This window comes from Cryptotermes secundus, unplaced genomic scaffold, assembly GCF_002891405.2.
Source record: "Cryptotermes secundus unplaced genomic scaffold, Csec_1.0 scaffold955, whole genome shotgun sequence".
In the NCBI taxonomy this organism is placed as follows: Eukaryota; Metazoa; Arthropoda; class Insecta; order Blattodea; family Kalotermitidae; genus Cryptotermes; species Cryptotermes secundus.
Genome location: NW_019744422.1, coordinates 236,879 through 250,257, shown reverse-complemented (window position 1 = coordinate 250,257; position 13,379 = coordinate 236,879). Strand labels below are relative to the sequence as shown.

At 40.7% G+C, this 13,379-nt stretch overlaps 2 protein-coding genes across 6 annotated transcripts in view; one reads left to right on the top strand and one right to left on the bottom strand.

Annotated features, from left to right (window-relative positions):
- Positions 1-5,129: 5,129 nt before the first annotated feature.
- On the bottom strand, positions 5,130-7,448 carry LOC111874775 (transmembrane protein 42). Of its 4 annotated transcripts, none has more exons than XM_023870555.2 (4): positions 7,184-7,448; positions 6,194-6,340; positions 5,697-5,849; positions 5,130-5,265 (listed from the first exon to the last, which is right to left on the bottom strand). In XM_023870555.2, exons 1-4 carry the CDS (start codon positions 7,265-7,267, stop codon positions 5,146-5,148), a joined length of 504 nt encoding a protein of 167 aa, XP_023726323.1. In that variant the 5' UTR covers positions 7,268-7,448; the 3' UTR covers positions 5,130-5,145. The 4 variants fall into 4 exon arrangements, with proteins under 4 accessions (XP_023726323.1, XP_023726322.1, XP_023726324.1 ...); XM_023870554.2 differs by having other exon boundaries at positions 7,188-7,446; XM_023870556.2 differs by having other exon boundaries at positions 6,194-6,336; positions 7,188-7,269.
- A 47-nt stretch (positions 7,449-7,495) lies between these two features.
- The window catches only part of LOC111874774 (protein phosphatase 1 regulatory subunit 16A), a 33,873-nt gene continuing 27,989 nt past the window's right edge, over positions 7,496-13,379 (top strand). For both annotated transcript variants that reach the window (XM_023870553.2, XM_023870552.2), the window contains exons 1-2: positions 7,496-7,955; positions 8,245-8,485. In XM_023870553.2, coding sequence (XP_023726321.1) covers positions 8,263-8,485 — 223 coding nt within the window. In that variant the 5' untranslated portion in view covers positions 7,496-7,955; positions 8,245-8,262. The remainder of the gene's footprint in view (positions 7,956-8,244; positions 8,486-13,379) is intronic.

The window sequence follows — 13,379 nt, the reverse complement described above, 5'->3', positions numbered from 1 at the left end:
GCCCAGAGAGAGCTTCACGTTCCTTGGGACAGCCGGGACTCGCACTTTGGGAAACGCTGTGATAGACAACAGGCAACAGTGCAATAGTTTAACGTAAATAACACACCTGAGGATGGCACAGTGATGCCGAAACATGTAGTGAAGTGACAAGTGAGATTGTATGCACTAGAAGACGGTCAATACATACACGTCATGGAGACAAGAGGCTCTTTAATCTTCAGTATACGAATACTGTCGCGACTTTTGGGGGGTGTCACTATAGACGGCGTATGGATTGGTGAATGGATCTATTGACCACCATTTGGAACCACCACTGACATACACAGACTAGTGTCCTCGGTCTGTTATATATCCACTAGCCGTTTTCTGGCAATGGATTCAACGCCGGTACTCTAACAGTCTCAATGAATTACACAACTCAAATATCACACATACAGTCTTTTGTTCACAGCCACACTCTTGCAAAACTCTTGTCAGCTGACAACTCAACTAACTGGGCCCCAGGCTTGCGGCCATTTCACGCCGACCTCCTAGACTTCTCTCCACGGGCTAATTTTCAACTGACAACTGAAAGCTCTTACTCGCCAACCGGCTACTTCATGTCACTTCACTCATCTGCACTGATGACACCTCAAATCAACAACTGCCTCGTTGTCTTACAGAGTCACTGCTTAGCAACGGGTCCAATGCCACATTATTATACAAATTGTCTTTAAATGTGTGACAGACGAGGACACACCCTGAAGCTGGAAGCCGCAGAAAGCTACGGAAGCTACCTTCAAGGTTCATGAACAAGCAAATATGGTTCTGTGATATAGAAATTGAATAACATTACTAAATAAATTCATGGGCAGATGAACGTTTCTGGGGGTAAAATGTTAGTATTTCTCTTCTGGAAAACAAATGCATATGCAAAATGTGAGGTTCTAACGGTGATGACTACGAAGATTACTATCCTTTGGAATGTGAGCCATGTATTTCTTTTGTGGGTTACTTAACGACGCTGTCGGTGGCTACGCCTATAAAGCGTCGAATGGTGGGATGACTGATGAACTGGAAAGGATTTGGAACCAAGCAATCATAGCCTAATCTAGATATTACCCTGAAATTTTCCTGAGTTGGAGGAAAGCCACCTCTATCATGAGTCACGATAGTCGGTGTCTCGGCCGAGATTCACCCGAGCGTCACCACTGCTACAACCCGTTCGTTGTGACTCGTATAGTTTGGTAGATAGAAACCAATGTTTCGAAGGTACCCTCTGGCTCCATTTCCAATGTAGGATCTACCCTTATAATATAGGCAGCTGGTTTCTCTGAGAGACTTGTCTACAAAAACGTCACTGTGCCACATCGCAGAAGATAGTCATCTTTAGATGGATATGCCTTCACGCATTTACATTGAAGGACCTGAGTTGAACTTGAGCTTTGCAACCAACATGATCAATATTGCTACAAGTATTATGTTTTTGGACTTTATCCATCGTCTTGTCTATTTTTTAGGGACTAGCTATTGGACCCAACTCAGTAGGTTTTACCTGAGGACGCGGACTGAATCCAGTCTCCGAAACGTGTTTTGAAAAAGAAACAGGACTTTTTTTTTTCAAAATAGACAAGACGATGGATAATGCCAAAAAACATTTCATTGTTAGGTTAGCTCATAACACCTTGTAGGTACCAAGTGGGTTGGTATAGCAGTAACGTTCTAAAATTATATTCGGGATGTCCTTGGTTTGAATCCCAGCTGGGACACTGGCTGTCCTGGCTGAAAATTTTCATGATCTTCCCCAGTCTCTCCAGGCAAATGCTGGGATAATATGAGGGTAAGTTAATACGTAAGTTACAAATGGATATAGAACTTAAATAAATAAAAGTACTGATTTCAAAAATGCTTTTATTTCTCAACATAATCTCCCTGTACATTGAGGCACTTGTCCCATCGTTTCACAAGCCCCTGAAAACCAGAAGCATAAAATTCTTTGGGCTGCTGTCGGAACCGGCCAGTAACTTCCATTTCTATAGCTTCATCGTCAGGAAAATGTTCAGCCAAAAGATGATGTTTAAGAGTGCCGAACAAATGAAAGTCACTTGGAGCAAGGTCTGCGCTATACGAAAGGTGCTCGAGGACTTCCCACTTGAAATTTCGCAGCATCTCATTTGTCTTATTGGAAGTATGGGGATGCGCGTTGTCATACAAGAGCAACACGCCTTTGGTGAGGAGTCCTGGTCGCTTCCATTGAATGGCCTTATGAAGTTTCCTGTGGATGTTACAGTAGGAGTCAGCATTTACGGTTTGTCCTTGAGGCTGGTGTGCGGTAGGCACAGTATGCCTTCATGATCCCAGAAGACTATGAGCATCACTTTCCTGGAGGATGGTGCCACCTTAAACTTTTTTTTTTGGCAGGCGACGCAGGATGTTTCCACTGCATTGATGCACGCTTTGTCTTGGGGCCTTCATCATATAGCCTCAGCATGGACCACACATAAAACACCTCTCCCAACAGTTACTCCATTGTTGCATGTTACACAGCCATTACCTAGCAATGGCTGCTTCTCTGGATCAACAGCTCTTGCTTTGAGAAAATGTCACGATATATTGATGTCTTGTTACCATAATGCAGGGCAAAATCATAACATGAGGATAGCTAATAGATCCTTTGAAAATGTGGCAAAGTTCAGATATTTGGCAATGACAGTAACAAATCAAAATTTCATTCAGGAGGAAATTAAGAGCACATTACATTCAAGTAATACTGTTACCATTCAGTTCTGAACCTTTTGTCTTCTCATCTGCTATCTAAAAACGTAAAATCAAACATACAAAACTAATTTTACCTGCAATTTTGTATGGGTGTGAAATATGGTCTTTTGACATTAAGGGGATTTGAGAGGAGGGTGTTGAGAATATCTGGACCAAAGAGGGATGAAATGAGGTATGTATAATGTATACAAAAGTATGCAGTGTACACAAAAATATTCTGTACTTAAAACAAAGTATGCCTGATGATGACCCAGAATAAGGGTCGAAACATTTAGTGTCAATAAAAACAAATGTTGATACGATAATGTCTACTTTGTTTTAAGTACAGAATACTGTTGTGTAGACTGCATACTTTTGTATACATTTTATGTACCTTGTTTATAACACACAAGAGGATGCATACTATTAAGAGGGACGAAATGGTAGGAGAAAACTGCATAACATGTTCTCTTCATCAAATACAATTAGACTGATAAAGTCAAGGAGGTAGTGAGATGGGAGGGCATGAAGCCCACATGAGAGAGATGAGGAATGCATTTGGATTTTTGGTGTGAAAGCAAGAAGGAAGGAGACCACTATGAGGACCTAGATGTAGGTTGGAGGATAATATTAAAATGGATCTTAGAGAAACAGAATGGGATGACATGGACTGCATTGATCTGGCTCAGAATAGAGACCAGTGTAAGGCTCTTGTGAACATGGTAATGAACCTTCAGGTGCCATAAAATATTAGGAAATTGAGTAGCTGAGTGACTGGCAGCTTCTCAAGGACTCAGCTCCATGGAGTTAGTTAAAAGGTTTAAAAATAATCAGGTTAATTTCATTAATTAGGAGTGCCTTAATATATCAGTGTCAAGCGTAATAAGCTGTCATAAAACAGAAGTAATCTACCTTTGTCCTTCTATGTACAGTAAACAGCATGATGCCTTTTCTGTTTAGATAATATGATAGGCTTTACAGAAATGTCGTTTAATAATGATGAATTAAAATTGTGAGAGCTGCAAGAGAAGATCACTGTAACAACTTGAAACTTAAGAACCATCTCAGCATTTGCTTGAAGACATGAAAGCCCCCCCCCCAAAAAAGTGTCAAAATGGCCAGTCGCAGGTCCTTCCAGATGCATGCTGACTTGTAGCCAGGAGTCCAACATTTTGGTTTTTCATTGTTTTGGATTACTGCAATTTTTTCTTTAAAAGTAATCATGTAGTTGTTGTTCTTTAAATGAAGTTCCTTGTATATTCTGTGTTACTAGAAACTGAGGTTCTCCTTTCTTGTTCATGAAAGGAGTCTTAGTAGAGGAATAATATATTCTTCCCAAGAGCAGAGGTAGAAGTGGAAATTCCACTCAAAGTTCACACACTTTCCTCGATTTCACACCTGCTGGCTACGCTGCAGGTACAAATATTTCCTCAGTATTGTTCTCAAAACTCTTAGTCCCTTAAAAATATGGTCATTGGGATATGATACCATGTAGTATTGCAGATAGATACTGACATTTCAGAAAAACCTGCTGCCATGTCAACCTCTGTTCTCACTCTCAGCCTAGGAGAGGGGCAGAGCTTCACATTCATGGAAAAAAAGGCAAGATTATGGTTTTGCGCATTTCAATAATTAAATGTTCATCTTTCTCTGCCACAATTTTGAATGAGTTATTAGTTTCCTTTGTACTGTGGTGTCCTGCATGTTTCTAAAACAGGCAATCAGTTTTTATTTCCAGTTTATTTCATATGAGCAGGCAAGCTGCTGCAGATAAACGTTTTGCCAATACAGAGCATTTGCTCTCGTGAATGAAACAAAAGTACTCACAAGAATTAATTCCTTCATTTTGCAGCCTAAAGGGAAATTGAAAGTTTGCAGAGAAGTAAGAGTTCCTTTGGTAACACATCACAATGTGAATCTGGTATCTGAAAAAGGTCTTGTTTTTGCATTTAACAATTCAAACTTAATAACACAATTTGTGTTCGAGGAGCTAAGAGAAGAAATATTGCAGGATGTCTGAATGCTGTGATCACACATTTTAATGCCGCCAAGATGCGGATTATTGGTCATTCAGGATTACTGGGATTTTGCACTATATCCCTCACTGGTATTGTAAACAACAAAATGTTCTAGAAACTGAACTTGCTTCTGTCCTCAGGTGAAGGGATAGGAGACACCTAGTCTGCTGGGTCCATTAGAAAGAGCTAACCCCAATCACTGAATGTGATTGGCCATGTTTGTTCTGTGCTGTGGTGTAAGGGTTGGGACCTTCTGGTGTACACATCTAAAGATATCTGCCCCAGGATTCATTCAGAATCAAATAAAATAGAGAACCAAATCCATGAAAGTAGAAGAATTAGGAGGGGCTCTACGATGACATTAAGTAAAACAAATGAGTTTATTATCAGTTTATTGTTCATGTTGTTTATGTGGATGACAGATAAGCATCAAGCCAAGCAACACCAGTGTAGCACCACTCCACCACAACAGAGAAGTTTCTTCTCCAAATACGAAAGAGCCCAGTAATGCCTGCAACATTACAACCATTAATATGCCTGTAAGCAAGAATGGCACAAGAAAATATTAAAAGAGAATAAAGCCTGAATAATGCAGATCTCTCTCTCTCTCTCTCTAGATCAGCTCTATGCTATTAGGACATACTGAAGTTGGGGGTCCATGGTGATATATTAGGCAAAGAGAGAAGAACTTCTTTCTTCCTACAACCTTTACTGATTCCTATGTGGCCAGTCTTAAATCATAAGATACTCAGCTGTTTCCCTGTTTACTATTTCATTCAATAAAGCTTCTTCTGGCATACAGTCTTCCTATCAGCACTGCTGTGGAAATGTGCTATACCGTGTATTTTAACGTGTTTTAACTGGAGTATGGACTCCATCATATATTAGTCTCCTATCATTAAGGATATCTAGTTCACAACTGCTTTTTAGAACAACTCTTACCGTGCATGTCAATATGTTATACGATCCACTGCAAGTGTACTGTGTTAAGAGTCTATATTTGGTTAAAACTGTTAAAATGAACAAGTGTGCATTGAAACACACACAGTAACCATTCTTCTTATGTTTACTGAATAGACGCCATATCAAGAAATGCTGCAAAAAAAAAGGTGCAGTCTTACTTAAGTCCTATTATCATATTCTACATACAAACTGTTTGTACAATGAACCATTCTTGAAAAAAATGATAGACTGATTTTAACTTCATGCATAGTAGCAGTTATACTGAAACAATGCTGTTAAAACTTAAAATCTTCTGGCAACTTTTAGTGTAGACACCCAGTACCAGAGTTTATTATAATCTGTTGTGCAGTTTTAGAAATGAAATATGGCAACCTTCCCATTAGAGTTCCTTTTATGTGTGCTGAGCAAATATAATCCTTGAAGAGGGTGAATACCAACCATTCCTTTTGCTGTAAGACAGCTGTAACGTAACATACCGAGCTAACATAGTTGATTGCAGTGCTGATGACAGTGGGCGGTAAAGAAGAGGGTGACTGCTGCAGTGCCTTAACAAAACACATCCACACCCCAGCATTACAAGCCACCATGAGAACAAAGAGTAATATCTTTAAAGCCAGGTCTGCCTACAACAGAGCATAATGCATATGTAAACTTACAGAAAAAATTAAATTTCACTGCAGTTCAATAAATTTCAAATTGAACTTGACACTGCAGTCATGGTCATATTGCTGATGAGTGTACCAAGGGTTGGTGGTATCCAGAGACTTGTTCCTATAAAGTCTCAGGAAAATCAGTCACTTGCTGCCACTGGCCCTCCTTCTGTTGCCAACATCAGAATTCACTGTCATATCCCTCCCACTCCTCCCACTAACACTGTATTCCCTTCACCTTGCACAAGCCAGACTCTGCAAGGCAGTAACTGAACAGCAATCTGTATCACAAATTGGCTCCATTATGAAAAACGCCTTTTGCAATTCTTTTGAAGTGCATATTTTTTATTTCTCCCCAAGCACCAATACTGTAGATACTTTATAACTGCAATGAACACAGATCGATGCATATAAACTTGTCAAAGCGGCAAGGATGTTGTTAAACAACTCTTGCTCGTAAAACAGATACAATTAAAGCAAAATATTAGTGATGATAAATTTTCTGTTAATTCTAACAGCAAAACTCGCTTATTTTATTCCAATCCTTCTCAGGCCCGTTTAAATTAATTTCTGGGTGCTGTCCTACCTATTAATACCAAACTATACCATGATACCTGATCTTCTACTGGTGCTGCAGCTTATGTATTATCTGCACCAACCCACTACTGGACATGCACCTCCTTTTACATACCGGTACTACTTGTTTGTCGGGAATTCAATCTATTATCCCTTCAACGTCATAATGAGAATGAGACTTAACAGATGTGTTCCCAAGCTCAGTGAAAAATTATTTGCGTTTATAGCATATAGTCGTACTGACACATGTTGAATAACCCTGTATTCCAGACAACTTTCCAAACAAACTTGAAGCAGCAGCACAGAGTCCCGCACTGACAGCATGAACCACTCTTCCTTCAAAATTTCTTAACATTCTAATTTCAAAAATATATTGTTTTTATTTAGTGCTTCAATTAAGTACAATATGACGTTTATTATTCAGATAGCAATTTCCATCACTACACATTTCTCTACTGCGGGTGTAGTGATCTTACTGCCATCCAACGGCTACTATACTAAGTAAATAATGACATATTTGCGGAGAAAGATTTCAAAGACAGTTGGCGATATGTGAGCGCATTGCTCGTAAACTGTAAGTTGCTGACCCGGTTTAAATTTTTTTCATGGGGTGACATATTACTCGGGAAAACTTTCTTGTTAATTGGCAATTTTAAAATTTTCTAAATGTTAATATCAGCTTTACTTGTATACTTATAAGTGTATAGTATTTTGTTTGGATAACATTTCTGGGAAAAAGTTACGACAAATTTCGCATGATAATCGTAATTTCAAGATCTGGAAAATGGCAACCGGTGGCACTTTTTTGTTATGGATTATTTCTAGCAGCAGCAGGTAAAATTTATTGATGTTGAATAGCAAAAATGGGCTTGAACTAATACAGAATGCTGCTGTTAGGTACGAGTGTATTTAAAAGATGTATATTCTCGTGTGGTTCCGGACACGGACTTCGTAACAAGGAAGTGGAGGCGAATGTCACTTGCTCCTGATTTCGGCCAAGGTTTCACAGGAGGTAAGTAAACAAGACTGCATACATGATTCATTACATCACTATAAAAGGGTGTGGATATTAATTGATAAAACCTGTTATCACGTTACGTACATGTCATAGGATAAATTCGGTTTAATTGTATGACACGAGGCCAATTGTAGTTTCGATAAGATAATGGCACCAAGTGTGGTGATATGATTTATAAGATTTAAAGTGGGAAATGATATTTGTCAGAATTGATTACCATGATTGACAATAGTGTGAACATTATTTTCTTACATGATAGTTGTCTAACCACCTGAAATTTCAGTACCACCACCAAACAGAAATGGAGCATGCAGAGCTTGTGGCCGAAATGGCCCATGTGGAGCACCTGAGCACCCAAGAACGTCTCCACTTGGCACGCCGTCGACGCTTGCAGCAACTCAAAGCATGGGCACAGCGAGAGAAGAAGTGGTCAGGCCAGAAGGTTCCGAAGTCCAACAAACACATATACTTCAGTGACAGTGTTATGCTTCTAGAAGCTGCTGCTAGGAATGACATTGATGAAGGTAAGTTAGTAAGCCATCAGGTTTGCCGCCTTCTTGGACGAAGCATCCTGTGTTCTGTGTTGGCTGATTCTTAGTTTCTTGTGGAGCATAGCAAGTTCTATTTTTTTGGATGATTATAATATGATCGCATTTTTTTAATTTGAGCTTTGTTTACAGTTACTAGTTTAAATGAAAGGTTGACTTTTAATTCACCTGTATACAGTAACCATCTCAATCTGTTATGCAGTTGCAGTTACTAAGGAATCTAATCTAGCTACACTGCTTAACCTGTCACTGAATTTTGGCTTTCATGCAGTTGTCGACCAAAACAGAAATAAAACTAAGTTACACACGCTAACTGATGACTATTATGAAGTTATATGTAATTTTACTCATCAGTTTGGCTGAGTGATAACATTTGTGACTTATGTTTAGGGGTGCCAGATTTAAATCTTGGTCAGGACATCGGCTATTATGACTAAACTTTTCATGGTTTACCTCAATCCCTGCAGGCAAATGCCAGAATAATACTTCAAACTAGACTATGACTGTTTCTTTTCACATCCTTTCCAAGTCATTATTTACTAATTCTCTCACCATTCAGCACTACAGAATACATAGTTTGACCTAATAACAGAGTAAACACAAATAATTAAATCATTTTTGGGTTGTAGGTGTTAAAGTGTTCAATAAATTTGATTACCAATCCAAACCCAGTCTATAGTCACACTCGTACACATAACAGTATGATTTCTTGTAAAAAGACAGGGAACAATTTTGTAGAAAGCATGATCTGTGGTGTTTAGTTTTCGAGCTGCACACGACTGTTAGATGGCACAGTCTTTCAGATGATCGAACTATGGGCACCTCCTTGTTACAGTGGGTGTTAAAGGTGGCCCACGTCCATTTCAAGGCAGATGGAAGTGTGCCTTCCATACAGGATTCTCTTTAATTCACTTTAACATGTTGGCGTTGACCATTGCCACGTATACTTGGAGTCTTGCAACAAGATCTTTGGTAGTTCTGGGAGTGCCCCCACAAGAAAACATCTGCCAGAGTTAGATATGGCAGCTGAGGAGGCCCTGCAATTGACTCTTGACATCTAACCCATCTTCCTGGATATGTTGCATTGAACAACTAACAAACATTATCCCCACAGTGCATTGGAACTCTGTCCTGCTGAAACCACAACCTCTTCCTCGCAGTTAGAGGCACAAACCCCAATTCTCCTGTGATACTGCCTATGCTTCTCCACGGCTCTTGTCCCATAGCTGCAGTTGTGTCACCTTCATTTGCTGGTGTACATACAATCCATGGGTGACATGCAGTCATACACGGTGTGTCCAGGATCCGTTAGGACACATTTTTTTTTATTTTGCCCAGCAATGCCATCTGTTGGCAAGTTGTGGCATTAAGATTCTTGAAGTTTCAGCTGTGGCTGTCTGTAATTTCAAAGCGCAAGCATCGTTTCATCATGTGGTCTGACCTAGAATATAACAGTACTGTTCTGACGCTCGTCGGAAAATGGCGGTTGAAAAGAGAGGCAATATCAGATTTTGTTTGATGTTAAGCAAAACAGATGGAGAAGCGTACAAAATGCTGAAAAGTTGTACGGTAGTGATTGAGTCGCTCGAACATTTTTTAATGGTATTGTCACGTATTGGGTGTATAACGCGACAAATAAATTCACGCCGTATCAAATTCTGTAGAACCTTTATTGTTCGTTCTTCACGCTTACACAATCACGAGTACCGTAACTATTCACTGTGACACTTCAACTGTCTTCTGCGACGGATGTTCCTAAACTGACTGCTTCTCGTCGAAGCTGGGCTATTTATACCCTTGCCCGCTGTTAGGCAACGAACCCTTTGTTAAAACCATGGAGACGTTGCTTTGTTTGTTCAGCGTTTCCTACGCAATGACCCATTGTTATTGCGTTGTCTCTGTGGGAACGCTACGCTTGTTTGTCGTAACCGTGGAGATTCGATGTTCTCGATACAACAGCTCACTGTTGGAATTACAGTATCGCTATTGTTACTTCTTATGCAACGGTCTGTTCTGGTGTTTCCATAGAAGTGACTCCTCCGGATTCCAGACACGTTACATTGCTCCCTTCTAAAGGTCGTTCGTCCCCGAACGGCCCAAAGGTTCTCCCTCGGTTTCGATCCCACGGTGTTAACTGGCAACGTCTTCATTCGGCCTTGCCGTTCTGCCGGCGTCTTCGTGTGGTGTTCGCCTAACCGTATCCGCCCCTCTCTTCAGTTTTGCTCGTCTCGAGCAGTTCCATGGTAGGCCGCGAGCCGGTCCAGGTGTACTACCAACATCCTCGACCTCGGGTTCTTTTGGATTCTGTATACCACATCATTTATCCGGGTCACTATTTTGTAAGGACCTTCCCATGATGCTTGTAGTTTNTGCCGGGGGGCCCCCCAAACAGCGGGTCGCAAGGTAGCCGGAGCTCTCATCCGAATACTAGGCTAGCAGGGGTCAAGCCTGTAGTGTCGTGGGTGGACGCTCTGTAAGCTAGGAGAAAGAGGGGTAACATCTCATCCCAGTCCCTCTGGTGGGATGCGACGACCTTCCGCAAGTGTTCCTCGATGGTTTTGGCGTAACGTTCTACCATGCCATCCGACTGCGGGTGGAAGGGTGTTGTGCGCGTCTTGCTTACTCCCAGGCGTTGCAAAACCTCTTGCAGTAGCTGAGATTTGAAGTCACGGCCTTGGTCACTGTGCAACTCCCGAGGTATGCCGAAGCGGCAGAAAAAGTTTGCAACCAGTACTTCCGCTATTGTCGACGCTTCCTGATTTGGAATGGCGTACACTTCCGGCCACTTGGTAAAGTAGTCCATAGCGATTAGTAGGTATCGGTTTCCTTGGTCGCTTCGTGGGAAGGGCCCTGCGATGTCAATGGCTATTCTCTGGAAGGGGGCCCCGACATTATACTGGTGCATTTGCCCACGGTTCTTTGTCCGCGGTCCCCGACTGGCTGCACATGTGTCGCATTGTCGACACCATTTCTCAATATCGGTTCTTGCCTGGAGCCAGTAGAATCTCTGCCGAACTTTATTCGTATTTCGTGACGGCAGGGAGGACATTGAAGACGCTCCATGTGCATCAAAACCGAGAACAAGTCGCACTGAAGAAAATGTGAAAAAAGTTACCAAAATCCTTGCATCACACAGATGCGTTTCTGCAAGACTCATTGAGGAGCTTTTGGAAATACAAAAAGTACTGTGCCCCAAATTTTGACCGAGGATTTTGGCAAATGGAAGCTCTGTGTGTGGTTTGTACCGCACGCACTGTCAGGAGATGAAAAATATGCCCAAGTGGAACACTGCAAAGACATGTTGCGGTTGGCCCAAAGTGATACAAAATTTACAAAATCGATTGTTACTGGTGACGAGACATGGTGTTTTCAATATGAGTATCTCACAAAGCGGTAGAGTGCAGCGTGGCTGAGCCCAAAGAAGCCAGCCGAAACCAAAGAAAGTGCGCATGCAGAAGAGTCGAGTAAAGACACTGCTAACCGTTTTCTTCGACTCAAAAGGAATCATTCACAAGGAATTTCTGCCAGAAGGTCAAACAGTGGATTCTGATTACTATCTCGGAGTCCTCAGCCGTTTGTGGGCAAGAATTCTTCGAATTCGACCTGAATATCGAGAGCAAGGTTCCTGGGCGCTCCTCCACGACAATGCCCCACCCCACAAATCGAAGATCGTGCGCGATTTTTTGGCCAAGCAAGGGATCACAGTCTTTGATCATCCTCCGTATTCGCCAGATTTGGCTCCAGCAGGTTTATGGTTGTTCCCAAAAGTTAGGTTGGCGATGAAAGGAGACCGCCACAACACTATCCAGGACATCCAAAGGGAATGTACCGCAGTTTTAAATGCGATTCCACAAAAGGAGTACAGCGACTGTTTTCGAAAACTTTTCAATCGATTCCAGCTATGTATTGATTTAGAAGGAGACTATTTTGAATAAAAAGAGTGAAATTTTGAAAATAATTCACATCTTGTATTTTTAATGAACACAGTACTAACAGAACCTGAACACACTGTGTATATACTCTAGGTGTCTCACAGAGATGCTGCTCCAATTGTTGAAATATTGTAGCACCTCAGAATTTGCTTGGTTTTGGACCTTTTCCCACCAAGCTGCTCACAAGATGGCGTTGATTGTGTCTCTCGATATTTGGATCAAAATACTGGTGAAAGTGAATTAAATTGTTGTGCAAATTGTAATAAATTGAATGACTATTTAAAAATGGTTACAATGGAGTTAAAATCAGCACAGCAAGTAATCAAGATTTTGCAAGAGGAAAGAGTGTCAGTTGACGTTCATAACCCCAAAATTCAATATAACGTATTGTCAAAGACGGGTCAGGACATCGAAGCATACCGTATGAAGTTGGGAATGAAAAATGTAAAAAATGTAAATATAAATAGTGATAATTCAAAAAGGGTGAAACATAAAATAAGAATACTAGGTGATAGCCATGCACGTGGACTGGCAACTGAGTTGAAGCATAGGTTAAATCAAGAATTTGAGATACAAGGGGTAATAAAACCTGGATCAACATTGGAAAAATTGACAAATAGTGTAAGCTCGGACTTGAAAGAATTAACAAAGAAAGACGCCTGTATAATTTGGGGAGGTACAAATGACGTTGGGAGAAATGAAACTAATATTGGTATTCGTTCACTACATGAGTTTATAAGTTGTCATCAACATACAAATGTTATTGTTTTAAAAGTTCCACATAGATATGACTTAGCATCTAATTCATGCATCAATGAAGAAGTAAAAACTTTTAATAGGAAGCTTGATAAATTAAAGAAGGCTCATCAAAATCTTTTTGAGGTCAGCATGGACATGGATAGGGATTTATTCACAAGACAGGGATTTCACCTAAATAC

What these genes read in the sequence shown, in the direction of transcription:
- LOC111874775 (XM_023870554.2), bottom strand. Translation starts at nt 7,298, where the DNA reads ATGTTAAGAAATTTTGAAGGAAGAGTGGTTCATGCTGTCAGTGCGGGA. An exon ending in TACAGGGTTATTCAACATGT is followed by an intron (nt 6,341 to 7,187) that starts GTCAGTACGACT and finishes GCTCTGTTGTAG; the next exon opens with GCAGACCTGGCTTTAAAGAT. An exon ending in CAATCAACTATGTTAGCTCG is followed by an intron (nt 5,850 to 6,193) that starts GTATGTTACGTT and finishes TTTTTTTTGCAG; the next exon opens with CATTTCTTGATATGGCGTCT.